The 13,657-nt window shown below is 44.6% G+C and overlaps 1 protein-coding gene across 1 annotated transcript in view; it reads left to right on the forward strand.

Annotated features, from left to right (window-relative positions):
* Positions 1 to 13,657, forward strand: part of SMC6 (structural maintenance of chromosomes 6) — a 99,736-nt gene that overhangs the window by 9,165 nt on the left and 76,914 nt on the right. The window contains exons 2-3 of the mRNA XM_065400934.1: positions 3,532 to 3,680; positions 8,081 to 8,198. Coding sequence (XP_065257006.1) covers positions 3,537 to 3,680; positions 8,081 to 8,198 — 262 coding nt within the window. The 5' untranslated portion in view covers positions 3,532 to 3,536. The remainder of the gene's footprint in view (positions 1 to 3,531; positions 3,681 to 8,080; positions 8,199 to 13,657) is intronic.

Genomic DNA, 13,657 nt, shown 5'->3' on the forward strand with positions numbered 1-13,657 from the left:
CCACCTGCTGCCTGAGAGATTCCACCAGCAGACACCTTTCACATTGGATGGTCCCCCCAGCCTGGATATCAGTAAGTGGAAATTGCAAGTTACAGTCTCTGCAAAACCACACCAGGATCTGGGTAGAAGCATCCATGCTCAGGCGCTCTGTCTGGCTACAGGCGCAGGTGGAGGAGACAGAAGCAGTGCTGGCACAGGTGTTACGGGTCTTCCTAACCATCGTAAGCCTCCCTCTCAAACTTCCCTGTCTGCAGCCCCCTGTCCGCTGAAAGGGTTGTTTAAGCAAGAAGTTTTGAATGTAGTTGGTTTATAGGTTTTAAGGGGAATAAAGGGAAAACAGATAGTGAGAAGTGATGTGGTTTTTTTTTTTACCATTAGGACAAAGAATGGTTATTTCTTTCTGGTGCTCCATTTATAACTTTCCAATTATTTGTAAAATCACCAGAAAAGGATAGAATAAGGGAGAAGCCACTGAAAACTCAAGAGTTGCCGATGAAGGCGAATAGTGTATTGTTATACTTAGTGAAAGATCACTTCAGAAATATATGGGAGGGAGGGAAAGAAATATACTGTAGCAAGACAGCTACTGAATGTTCAGAGCCATGGAACAAATAATTCTGGTAACAAAAGGGTGAGTAGAGAGAATTTCCACACTTTCCTCTACCTCCCCAAGGAAAATCCACTCTAAATTGCTATTCATAGATTCATAGATTCTAGGACTGGAAGGGACCTCGAGGGGTCATCGAGTCCAGTCCCCTGCCCTCATGGCAGGACCAAATACTGTCTAAATACTGTCATCAATTATAGTGGCTGAAGTGAACAGTGTGATGATCATTCAGTCCATGTTATTACACTTTCATTTGGGATGTAAAGTATTCTACTCTTTGAAGGAAAAATATCATTTCTTTTTTAATATTTCCATATCTGCAGGACAAATTTGGTCATGACACTGGTTACTGTCCACTGACTGATGAATCAGAGCTAATCTCCTGAATAGATGAGGCCTCAGTAATGAAAATTAACCAGTTTAGCTGTATTCTTTGTTTCTTTTCATTAATGTTAGTCTTAAAAGTTTCATTACTCACAGTTATATTGCTTATAATTTCCATAGGAAAATATCATAATTAAATTGTGACACTTGTTTGTCTCTTAGACACAGTGTGCGATTTTCAAAGGTGCCTAAAGGAATTGGTCAGCTCAGTTCCCATAAAAATTAATGGTGACGTTGAAAATCTCAGCCCTAATCTTTACTTGATTACAGCATGCTAGAATTATTATTAAGGCTACGATTTTGTCACAGAGGTCGCAGAAGTCATGGATTCTGTGACTTCCAAAGACCTCCGTGACTTCGGTAGCTGGGAGCTGCAGGGTACCCCTGCCACCTCAGGTAGCGGGGCCGCCGAGCTCTGAACCACCATGGACAGCGGGAGTACTCCGCAGCCCCCAAAGCGGCAGGGGGATCCCCACTGCTCCTGACCCCCACGGGCAGTAGATGGATCCCAGCAGCTCCCCGCAGGTGGAGAGGGACCCTGGAGCTCCGAGTCCCCATAGTGGTAGGGGCCCCTAGAGCTCCCAGCCTCCCACGCCCTGCAGCTGCCCAGCAGCTTCCCATTTTGTCATGGATATTTTTAGTATTTTCCATTAATTTTTCTTTATTGCCCATGCTCTGTCTGTGACTTTTACTAAAAATGTCCATGACAAAATCTTGGCCTTAATTATTATTTATGCAGTGTATTATCACAACACCAGTTTAACCATAAATTCCTTTATTAAATCCACAGGCCAAATAATATTTATACAGTTGCTCTAAACATGACTAAAAAGTCAAAATAAGTAATTTACTATGTCCAAATAGTAATATAAAACATTTATAAACATTTGATCAAGATATTTACAAATGGGCTAAACTAGGAGTGCTTAGACCATATTGGTCAGATTCAACTTGGTCAGGCAGGTATTAGCAATGAACCCTTACTTTTTAATACCCTTTAACAAACAAGTGATGTCATTGCCAATTATCTACTTCATCTAAAAACAATTTGAGATAATTCACCTTTATTTCCAGTCTTAATTCAGATAAGATTTACCGAAGCCTTTTCTCCCTATATCTTCGCTCCTTCTTGCTGATCAACAGTTTTTCCCTTGCATGCGGGTTCTCCTAGACACTAATTTCTGAAATAACACTGGCATATGTTTTTCTTTACAACACATATTTCTTTAACCAAACTTAAGTTAATGCTAATTCTCTAATATTATATTCTACACAACATCTAAAACCTGTGTCAGGTTCATTTCAGAAATGTATGAAAGGGGGCTTTGTCTCAGCAATGACAAAGTAAGCCCGGCTTTCTTACTGATAGCAGGTGAGGTGATTTTACCGTTTTCTGCCTTTATCTGTTGTCTTTTCTCTCTTCAGTCAAACAGGAAGTAGGATGGAACAGATGTAACCCTGGTGTAAGGCCTCCTTGATACTATTTTGTTGTCCTTAGGCTGTGTGTGAATATGGCTTTCAGCATAGCCTCTGCGTTGTCTGTAAACTTGTCAAGTGTCTTAATGGTCTAATGACAGAGCCACTTGTATGCACTTGGGATTTCTCTTTCTCGAGCCTCACGTGCTGAGTAACTTCACTTGCTCTGTTAACTTTGGATATGTTAAATTCTTTAAGACTGGTAATTTTGTATTTTATTAAAATCTAAAACTACTCATTGTCTGCCAGGTAGTGCTTTATCCTGTAGAGGTGAGTACTGAGTGTTCTTAACACCTGTTGACTTCAGTGTTGAGGGCTTCTAAGCACCTTGCACAAGGTGTTTAGCAACTTGTAGAATTGTGCCCTTGCTGTATGTGCATGAAAGGTATTTTTCAAGTAAATCCTGTGGCATACAAAGTTGAGAGCTTGAGTAGAAGAACTTAACCGGTTAGAAATCTTTTAACATTGGAGAATTATTTTGAAACTGTTGACATTTCTGTTGACATTTCCGGATCTTGCAAGGACTTCTGCACAGGCTTAGTTTTACTTACTGGGCAGACCCACTGAAGTTAGTGGGAATGCTTAGATACGTACAATTAAATATGTGCATGAGTGTTTTCATGATTGAAGCTTTATTGTTCCTTCTTGATGCAGAAGTGTGCTTCCCCCCCATGCTTTGTGTAGTGCTAACCATACTTTGGTACTCTTGTAATAAATAAATTCCAGTACAATGTGTACTTGGTTAGTGTCATAACCAAACCTCTTAAGTTGAATAGGAGCTATCCATTTATAGTCCAATTTTCATCATTACCATAATTGTAACAGCACTGATGCCTCTGTTGGGTTTGCTCAGCTTTAGGTTTTCAAAAATTTTTCTTTTTGTCTGACTTAATTTTCACTTTGTTTTACTGGGACTTGTCAATATTGCTTCAAAAGTGGGCTGATTCTGTCAGTTTGCTCTTTGTGATCATCCATATTTTTACGTCGATATAGACCTGTGTGTTACAATCTGTGATATTTTTCATTTAGCTAACTGGAACTTACAATTTACATACTTTTTTCAGTACTTATGGGTAAGAGAAAAGAGGAAAGCTTTTCAGAACCTGGACTCCACAAAAGGCCAAGACAAGAATACACAGATGAATCTAATGATGAGCTTGATGAAGAAGAACGTTCACAGTTGCAGTCTGACAGTAATTCCAGTTCGCAGTCGGTAAGATGTGTGTCCTGTTAGAAATGACAGTTTTAAAAAAGAGTAAATAAGCAAACTGGTATAAATATATCATAGACTTTAAGGTCAGAAGGGACCATTATGATCATCTAGTCTGACCTCCTGCACAACGCAAGCCACAGAATCTCACCCACCCACTCCTGTATCAAACCCCTAACCTATGTCTGAGCTATTGAAGTCCTCAAATCATGGTTTAAAGACTTCAGGGTGCAGAGAATCCTCCAGCAAGTGACCCTTGCCCCACGGTGCAGAGGAAGGCGAAAAACCCACAGGGCCTCTGCCAATCTGCCCTGGAGGAAAATTCCTTCCCGACCCCAAATATGGCGATCAGCTAAACCCTGAGCATATGGGCAAGACTCATCAGCCAGACACCCAGGAAAGAATTCTCTGTAGTAACTCAGATCCCACCCCATCTAACATCCCATTATAGGCCATTGGGTATATTTACCGCTAATAGTCAAATATCAATTAATTGCCAAAATTAAGCTATCCCATCATACCATCCCCTCCATAAACTTATCAAGCTTAGTCTTGAAGCCAGATATGTCTTTTGCCCCCACTGCTCCCCTTGCAAGGCTGTTCCAGAACTTCACTCCTCTGATGGTTAGAAACCTTCATCTAATTTCAAGTCTAAACTTCCTGATGTCCAATTTATATCCATTTGTTCTTGTGTGCACATTGGTACTGAGCTTAAATAATTCCTCTCCCTCCCTGGTATTTATTCCTCTGATATATTTGTAGAGAGCAATCCTATCTCCCCTCAGCCTTCTTTTGGTTAGGCTAAACAAGCCAAGCTCTTTGAGTCTTCTTTCATAAGACAGGCTTTCCATTCCTCGGATCATCCTAGTAGCCGTTCTCTGTACCTATTCCAGTTTGAATTAATCCTTCTTAAACATGGGAGACCAGAACTGCACACAGTATTCCAGATGAGGTCTCAGCAGTGCCTTGTATAACAGTACTAACACCTCCTTATCTCTACTGGAAATACCTCGCCTGATGCATCCCAAGACCGCATTAGGTTTTTTCACGGCCATATCACATTGGCGGCTCATAGTCATCCTGTGATCAACCAATACTCCGAGATCCTTCTCCTCCTCTGTTACTTCCAACTGATGCGTCCCCAGCTTATAACAGTAATTCTTGTTATTAATCCCTAAATGCATGACCTTGCACTTTTCACTATTAAATTTCATCCTATTACTATTACTCCAGTTTACAAGGTCATCCAGATCTTCCTGTATGATATCCCAGTCCGTCTCTGTATTGGCAATACCTCCCAGCTTTGGGTCATCCGCAAACTTTATTAGCACATTCCCACTTTTTGTGCCAAGGTCAGTAATAAAAAGATTAAATAAGATTGGTCCCCAAACCGATCCCTGAGGAACTCCACTAGTAACCTCCCTCCAGCCTCACAGTTCATCTTTCAGTACGACTCGTTGTCGTCTCCCCTTCAACCAGTTCCTTATCCACCTTTCAATTTTCATATTGATCCCCATCTTTTCCAATTTAGCTAATAATTCCTCATGTGGAACCATATCGAATGCCTTACTGAATCAAGGTAAATTAGATCCACTGCATTTCCTTTGTCTAAAAAATCTGTTACCTTCTCAAAGAAGGAGATCAGGTTGGTTTGGCACGATCTACCTTTTGTAAAACCATGTTGTAATTTGTCCCAATTACCGTTGACCTCAATGTCCTTAACTACTTTCTCCTTCAACATTTTTTCCAAGACCTTGCATACTACAGATGTCAAACTAACAGGCCTGTAGTTGCCCGGATCACTTTTTTCCCCTTTCTTAAAGATAGGAACTATGTTAGCAATTCTCCAGTCATACGGTAAAACCCCTGAGTTTACAGATTCATTAAAAATTCTTGCTAATGGGCTTGCAATTTCATGTGCCAGTTCCTTTAATATTCTTGGATGAAGATTATCTGGGCCCCCTGATTTAGTCCCATTAAGCTGTTCGAGTTTGGCTTCTACCTCGGATGTGGTAATATCTACCTCCATACTCTCATTCCCATTTGTCATCCTACCATTATTTCTAACCTCCTCATTAAAGACTGAGGCAAAGTATTTGTTTAGATATTGGGCCATGCCTAGATTATCCTTAACCTCCACTCCATCCTCGGTGTTTAGCGGTCCCACTTCTTCTTTCTTTGTGCTGTTTGAGTCAGGTTGATTGTAAAGCAATGTGTCTTGCATGTAGGCTGCAGAAGGAACAATATGAAAATAAAGCTACCAGTGATGTTTCTATCATATCTTCTTCAGTTGTCCTCTACTACATTTGAGGAAACATTTTTCTTCTGGAATAATTTTTTAGGGTGCTATCAACCATAATGATCTGTTCTTTGGCTTCAGATGCACAATTTCTTGAAGCATTCTGTTTTGATCCTTTTGTAAATTCCACAGCCTGTTGCAGTCCCCAGTTGTCCTTTGGAATAGACAGTAAAGAGTACTATTTTTAAATGTAACTTTAATAATTTGTGCAATACATACTCATGGCAACTAAGCATTGTTTAAAATTAAAATCATAAATTGCACTGGCAACCACAGTCAGTTGCATTATATAATAAGACTACTTCTGAGGGCAAAAAACATAGGCAACCTAGTTAAGGAAATAAAATGTTTGGTTAGTCATCCAAAAACTAACCAGATATGTTGGGCAAGTTGTGATTTTTATGTTGCACAAAAGTGGGGGGTGGGTGGGAGGGAAGTATTTAAAAGATAAATGAGTGACCCGGAAGGAGCAGTTGGAGCCACTGTAGCTTGTTAAACATATCCCAAATACTTTGTGACACCATCAAAATATAATCATATTTTTGAAATATATTTTTTGTGTAAGTGCTAATTTAAAATAAAATGAGGATAAATGCCATCCTTATTGCTCTCTAGAGTAGTTGAGTCATAACGAGATAAATATTTTAAGAAAAAATGCTTTAAGAAGAAATGTTCTTCAAATGCAGTGTTGTCTGATGTAAGAACTCAAGTTACAGGTGGCCTTTATATATGCTTAAAACAATTATTTGTTTCTAGGAAACAAAAGTGCAGAGAAATGAGTATTGCATTCCCAAAGCTTTGGCTTTACCCTAAAAACTTTCTAACAAAATATATATCAACATTTTGCCACTGGATTATCCCTTCTGCTTCTAAATTCAGCTCCGTCTTCCCAACTTTGAAAGTTGTTTAAAAAGAGTAAAGATTATTCAAAAAAAGAAAATAAAAAATCTATATGGTGTATGAAGAATATTATACCACATGGAAGCTAAATAATAAAAGCATGCTGTGTAAGATGTTCATAACTCGATAACTTAAAGGGAAAAAACTAAGGCTATATATACACTGAATACCTCTTGTGTACCTACACGCCACAGTGAAAAGCTGGCTGCATCCACACTGCTGTGTGTAGGTACACGTGTCCCCAGAAGTGGGGAGCTGCTGGCGCCTTTCCCCACTGCCTCCCTGCTGTGGGGAAAGACTCGAACAGCAGGACACTACACTGCTAAAAATGGCAGTGTACATAGGGAGGCACTGTGTGGGCAGGTAGAGAGTCCTTTAGGGTACATATTCAGGTGCATACACACAGGGTTCAGGAAGTGTCTTTATTCACCTACACGGTGACTCATCGTCTACACCAGGGGTCGGCAAAGTTTGGCACGCGGCTCGCCAGGGTAAGCCCCCTAGTGGGCCGGGCCAGTTTATTTACCTGCTGACGCGGCAGGTTCGGCCGATCGCGGCCCCCACTGGCTGCGGTTCGCCGTCCCGGGCCAATGGGGGCGGCGGGAAGCCGCAGCCAGCACATCCCTCGCCCGCGCCACTTCCTGCCGCCCCCATTGGCCCGGGACGGTGAACCGCAGCCAGTGGTTTTGTGGTTGCGAGTGGGGGCCGCGATCGGCCGAACCTGCCGTGTCAGCAGGTAAATAAACTGGCCCGGCCCGCTAGGGTGCTTACCCTGGCGAGCCGCGTGCCAAAAGTTGCCGACCCCTGGTCTACACTGCTATTTATATCCATGCTGGAGGGGTGTCCGTGGTGTATATACTCTACATGCCACAGAAAGGAATATGCAGTGTAGATGTACCCTAAAACTATCTTTGATAAGTGAAGCATTTTGATAACTATTTGCATTTAATACTACATTATGACTGAATTACACCACCAACTATAAATTTTCATATTGTTGTGTAGTTTGTATATATCACCACCTAAAGCCCTTCCATCTGTTTGTTGTCCTGTTTTGGCTACAAAAGTATCCGTGACTTTTGTTACCATTACCATTTTATCACCATGTTCTCATTTTAATTTCTCATTCTACGTGACTCACTTTCAGTTTTTTTTCATTAATTTTGTGCATTTGATTTATGTCATTTTCATGATATTTCTGTAGACTTCGGGGGAAGTGGGGATAATTGAAAGCATCCAATTGAAGAACTTCATGTGCCATTCAATGTTGGGGCCCTTTCAGTTTGGATCCAATGTAAACTTTGTGGTTGGAAACAATGGAAGTAAGTATTAATTTTCTCATTTCTCTATCGGGAACATTTTTGTGGACTTATCCAAAAACTAAACCAAATATGTTCCTAAATATTTAGAGCAAACATTCATTAAAAAGTCTTTTTAACTACAGAAAAGGAAAACAATTATTTATACAAACTTCTGCTTTTTCATTAATGTTCGTCTCAGTGGTAAACAAGATAGAGAGGTTTCTGTATGTTGTGATTTTAATTTAGTTATACAGTACAACATTGATTAATGGTGACCTGTTGTGGTGTTATCAAAACAAACTTAATTTTGATTAACGTTCTTTGTTGTGTATATATATTTCTTAACTTTCAGCCCAATTTCACTAGAATGTAGTATTACATACTAATTTAAAATGTTACTGTCTTCTTCTTGTTTTTCTTTGTAAAGATGTCATGTTGTTTGTTTAAAAAACAAGGGAAAGATTGAGCATTAACAAAATAGACACCTTCCCGTTTGTATTTGTTCAGTAATACTTTGCATCGTGTCAGTGCAATAAATGTTGTCAAAGCATAAGAAAAAGACAGAATCCTCCTGTATCTGTCAGAAATTAGTTCATTCTGCCAAGGATCGGCCCTCATAACCTGTTTGGAGTTTTGTCATCCATTCCGGATCTGCTGCAAGGTTCTGTGTACTGTGATTATCTCTGCAGTTGCACTTCTTTCACCCAGGGTTAGGCTGCTTCTTATTTTCCTCACCTTTTCATAGAAAGCCTTACCTTTTCTGGTAATTTGTGGAAATGTCTTATCTTCTGTTGAAATGTCCAACATACGACTGTCTCTCCTCTCTGGGTTTGAACTGTCATTTGTCTCCCAGTTATCCTCTTCTAGTGTATAGTCTCTGATTCTTCTATATTGGTTAAATGTCTATCCTAGTTTGCACTCTATACTGGGGTGAGGTAGTCTGTTAGTGTGATAATTATGTACCAGGAGGACATTTTATTTTAATTTGGGGTGGTTGTGTGAGTTTAGGTGCTGATCTAGTGTCATGAGGTTTCTTGGGATTGTTTGCTCCATTGGTTGTGAGGTTAGTGGTGTTGCAGTAGGGAGCAATATATAGGTATGAATAGTGTTGATTCATTGTCTTATGTTGAAGGGATTATTTGCTGCTTTCAGGTAGAACCTGAAGTGCAGTGTTCTTTTCTGTACTTTTATTAGGAGTGGGGATGGGACTGAGCTCTGCCCTGTTGTATTGTTGCTGGTATTGTCTTCTGCTTGTGTAGTGTACATAGTGATACAAACAAAGCTAACAGCATTTGAGAAGAAGGGTACATAATAAACCTCTACATGGCTAGGGTAATTAAATATACAATCATATTAATAACTAGGGCTGTCAAATGATTTTGAAAATCAATAGTGGTTAATCACCCGATTAAAAAAAACATGATTAATTGCAGTTTTAATTGCACTATGAATAGAATACCATTTATTTAAATATTTGTGGATGTTTTTTACGTATTCAAATATACTGATTACAATTACAACACAATAGCAAGTGCACAGTGTTCACTTTATATTATTTTTTATTACAAATATTTGCACTGTAAAAAAGATAAACAAAAGAAATAGTATTTTTCAGTTCACCTCATAGAAGTCTGTAGTGCAATGGTCTTTATCATGAAAGTGCAATTTACAAATCTAGATTTTTTTGTTACATTACTGCACTCAAAAACAAAACAAGTAAAACTTTAGAGCAGGCCTGCACAACTCGTAAAGCGGCGAGGGCCATATTACTCCAAAGAAAACAGCTGAGGGCCGAAACCTCCCGGCCCCGCGGGTTCCCCCCACTCGCTAGTTTCCCAATACACACAGATTTCTCCTCCCTCCCTCCCAGTGCCCTTCCCCACAGCCCCACCACCACAACTAAACAATGCCCCACACAGACCCCCCAGTTCCCTGACACACAGATCTCCCTCACTGCCCAGCACCCCCCAACAGGCCCCCACTGCCTAGCACCCCAAAACACACAAACCTCCCCCACTGCCCAGCGCCCTCCACACCCTCACAGCCCAGCACCCCCCACACATCTCCCAGACACTCACTCCACCACACCCTTCCCCCTTCCCTGGCCGCACTGACCAGCCCTGCTGGGAGGTCTCTGTCTCCTAGGGTGAGAGCGGCAAGGGGAGTCTCCAGTGGTGAGCGGGAGCCGGTTCGCACCGGTTCGCGGGAACCAGTTGTTAAATTTAGAAGCCCTTTTAGAACCAGTTGTCCTGCGCGGGACAACCGGTTCTAAAAGGGCTTCTAAATTTAACAACCGGTAAGTTGAAGTGACCAGGACCGTAGCTGGGGGGGAGCAGAGGGAGCGGCTGCTCCCCCGGAGCACATTATCCAAAAGTGGCGCCTTAGGAGCCGACCCCATGGGTGCTTCAGCTCTCCGCCCCGCTCCCCGGCCCCAGCTCACCTCCGCTCCGCCTCCGCCTCTGAACACTCTGCCCCGCTTCTCCCCATCCCCCCCCCCCCCCCCCCCCGCTTCCCGCGAATCAGCTGTTAGCGCGGGAAGCCTGGGAGGGCAGAGAAGCAAGCGGTGGCTTCGCGCTCAAGCCCAGGGAGGCGGAGACGGAGCGGAGGTGAGCTGGGGTGGGGGGAGCCACCCGCGCCACAGCAGGTAACCCGGGGGGAGGGGCGTGGAGGGGAACCGCTCCCCGCCCCAGCTCACCTCTGCTCCGCCTCCCTGGGCCTGAGCGCGAAGCCGCCGCTTGCTTCTCAGCCCTCCCAGGCTTCCTGCGCAAACAGCTGATTTGCGGGAAGCAGGGGGGCTGCAAGCTCAGCCTGACCCGGTGCTCCAGGCACTGCACGGTGGCGGTGTGGCCTGGCTCCAGCCGAGCGGCGTGGCTGTAGCGCCGCCAGCCACCTCCAGGCAGCGCGGTAAGGGAGCAGGGAGGGGGTGTTGGATAGAGGGCAGGGGAGTTCAGGGGGGTGGTGGGGGGGCGGATAGGGGTCGGGGCGGTCAGATGGCAGGGAACAGGGGGATTGAATGGGGGCAAGGGTCCCGGGGGGCAGTCAGGAAGGAGCAGAGGTTGGATGGGGCGGTGGGAGGCAGTCAGGGGCAGGGGTTCCAAGGGTGGTCAGGGGACAGGGAGAAGGGGTGGTTGGATAGGGAATCAGGAGAGGAGTTGGATGGGGCGGCGGAGGGCAGTCAGGGGACAGGGAAGGGGGTGGATGGGGCAGGGGTCCCGGGGGGGGGGGGGAAGCGCTCAGGACGGGGGCGGTGGCTGAGCCCCATGTCCCTGCTGGGGGGGGGGGGGGCGGCGAGGGCACCGTGCCCGTGTCCCGCTTGGGGCAGTGGGGAGGGGCAGCGGCGCGCGAGGGCTCCGTGTCCTGCTTGAGGCCTGGGGGGTGCGGCGCCGTGCGCGGGCTCTGTGTCCCGCTTGGGGCGGGAGGTGGAGGCGCGGCAGTGCACGAGGGCTCCATCCCCGTGTCCCGCTTGGGGCGGGCGGGGGGGGGCGGCAGCGCGCGAGGGCTCCCTGCCCGTGTCTCGCTTGGGGCGGGGGGGGGGGAGGCGCGGCGGCGCGCGAGGGCTCCCTGCCCGTGTCCCGCTTGGGGCGGGGGGGGGGAGGCGCGGCGGCGCGCCAGGGCTCCCTGCCCGTGTCCCGCTTGGGGCGGGGGGGGGGAGGCGCGGCGGCGCGCCAGGGCTCCCTGCCCGTGTCCCGCTTGGGGCAGGGGGGCCGGTTTCGCACGCCGCGGCCGCTCGGGATCTCTCCCCCCCCTCCCTCCCGGGTTTGAGAGCCTGGGAGGGAGGGGGAGACTCCGAGTGGCCGCGGCGCGGGCGCAGCTTCTCCCCCTCCCTCCCAGGCTCTGAGGGAGGGGGAGTAGCGGCGCGCGAAACAGCTGTTTCGTGCGCCGCGGCCGCTCGGGATCTCTCCCTCCCTCCCGGGTTTGAGAGCCTGGGAGGGACGGGGAGACCCCGAGCGGCCGCGGCGCGCGAAACAGCTGATTCGCGCGCCGCTGCTTCCCCTTCCTCCCAGGCTTGAGAGTGAGCCCCCGCGGGCCGCACAGTGAGCCCCCGCGGGCCGCATGCGGCCCGCGGGCCGTATGTTGTGCAGGCCTGCTTTAGAGCCTACAAGTCTATTCAGTCCTACTTCATGTTCAGCCAATCGCTAAGACAAACAAGCTTGTTTACATTTATGGGAGATAATGCTGCCTGCCTCTTATTTACAAAGTTACCTGAAAGTGAGAACAGGGATTAGCATGGCACTGTTGTAGCCAGTGTTGCAAGGTATTTATGTGCTAGCTATGCTAAACATTTGTTTGTCCCTTCATGCTTCGACTACCATTCCAGAGGACATGCTTCCATTTCTTTAACTTAGCACTAGGCTTGGCAGAATGATTTTTTTTAAACAATATATAATTTGGATGGATAATATTATTTTTAAGCATTTTTAATTTTTATCTATTTAAAATTTTCACAGTGCACAAAACTGAGTTTTAATCATTTTTTTTCCAATTTTTATTGACTTAAATTTTCAGTTGAAGGATACTGCGGGATAAGACAATGGAGAGGAGATCAGATAGACGTTAAGACTCAAAAAAGTTAGCTTTATAACCATGAAAATACAAATTGTCAACATCATATGTCAAAATATACTAACTCTGTAACCTTAGATCAAATTCTAAGTTCTCAAGCAGCATTTTTCTTACTTAGCCCATCTGTAAATTTTGATTATTATCGATAGAAGTATGTTTTCATCTTTTTTTGTGCATACAGTGAAATTGACATTTATCAACATTTACCTATAAATATCTAATTCTTCCAAGCATACTTAGCCCATAATTACCACTCAAAATGTTCTCAGCTGATGAAATACATCCTAGAAAGCTCAAGGAGCTGACTGAGGAGATATCTAAGCCATTAGCGATTATCTTCGAAAAGTCATGGAAGACTGGAGAGATTGCAGAGGACTGGAAAAGGGCAAATATAGTGCACATCTATAAAAAGGGAAATAAGGACAATACGGGATATGGGGGGAAGCGGTAGATGTGGTATATCTTGATTTTAGTAAGGCTTTTGATACTGTCTCGCATGACCTTCTCATAAACAAAGGAAATACAACCTAGATGGAGGTGGGTGCATAACTGGTTGGAAAACTGTTCCCAGAGAGTAGTTATCAGTAGTTCACAGTCATGCTGGAAGGGCATAACAAGTGGGGTCCTGTAGGGATCAGTTCTGGTTCTGTTCAATATCTTCATCAATGATTTAGAAAATGTCATAGAGAGTACACTTATAAAGTTTGCAGATGATACCAAGCTGGGAGGAGTTGCAAGTGCTTGGGAGGATAGGATTATAATTGAAAATGATCTGGACAAACTGGAGAAATGATCTGAAGTAAATAGGATGAAATTCAATAAGGACAAATGTAAAGTACTCCACTTAGGAAGGAACAATCTGTTGCAACCTACAAAGTGGGGAATGATGGCCTAGGAAGGAGTACTTTAGAAAGGGA

The sequence above is a fragment of the Emys orbicularis genome, chromosome 3, assembly GCF_028017835.1.
Source record: "Emys orbicularis isolate rEmyOrb1 chromosome 3, rEmyOrb1.hap1, whole genome shotgun sequence".
In the NCBI taxonomy this organism is placed as follows: Eukaryota; Metazoa; Chordata; order Testudines; family Emydidae; genus Emys; species Emys orbicularis.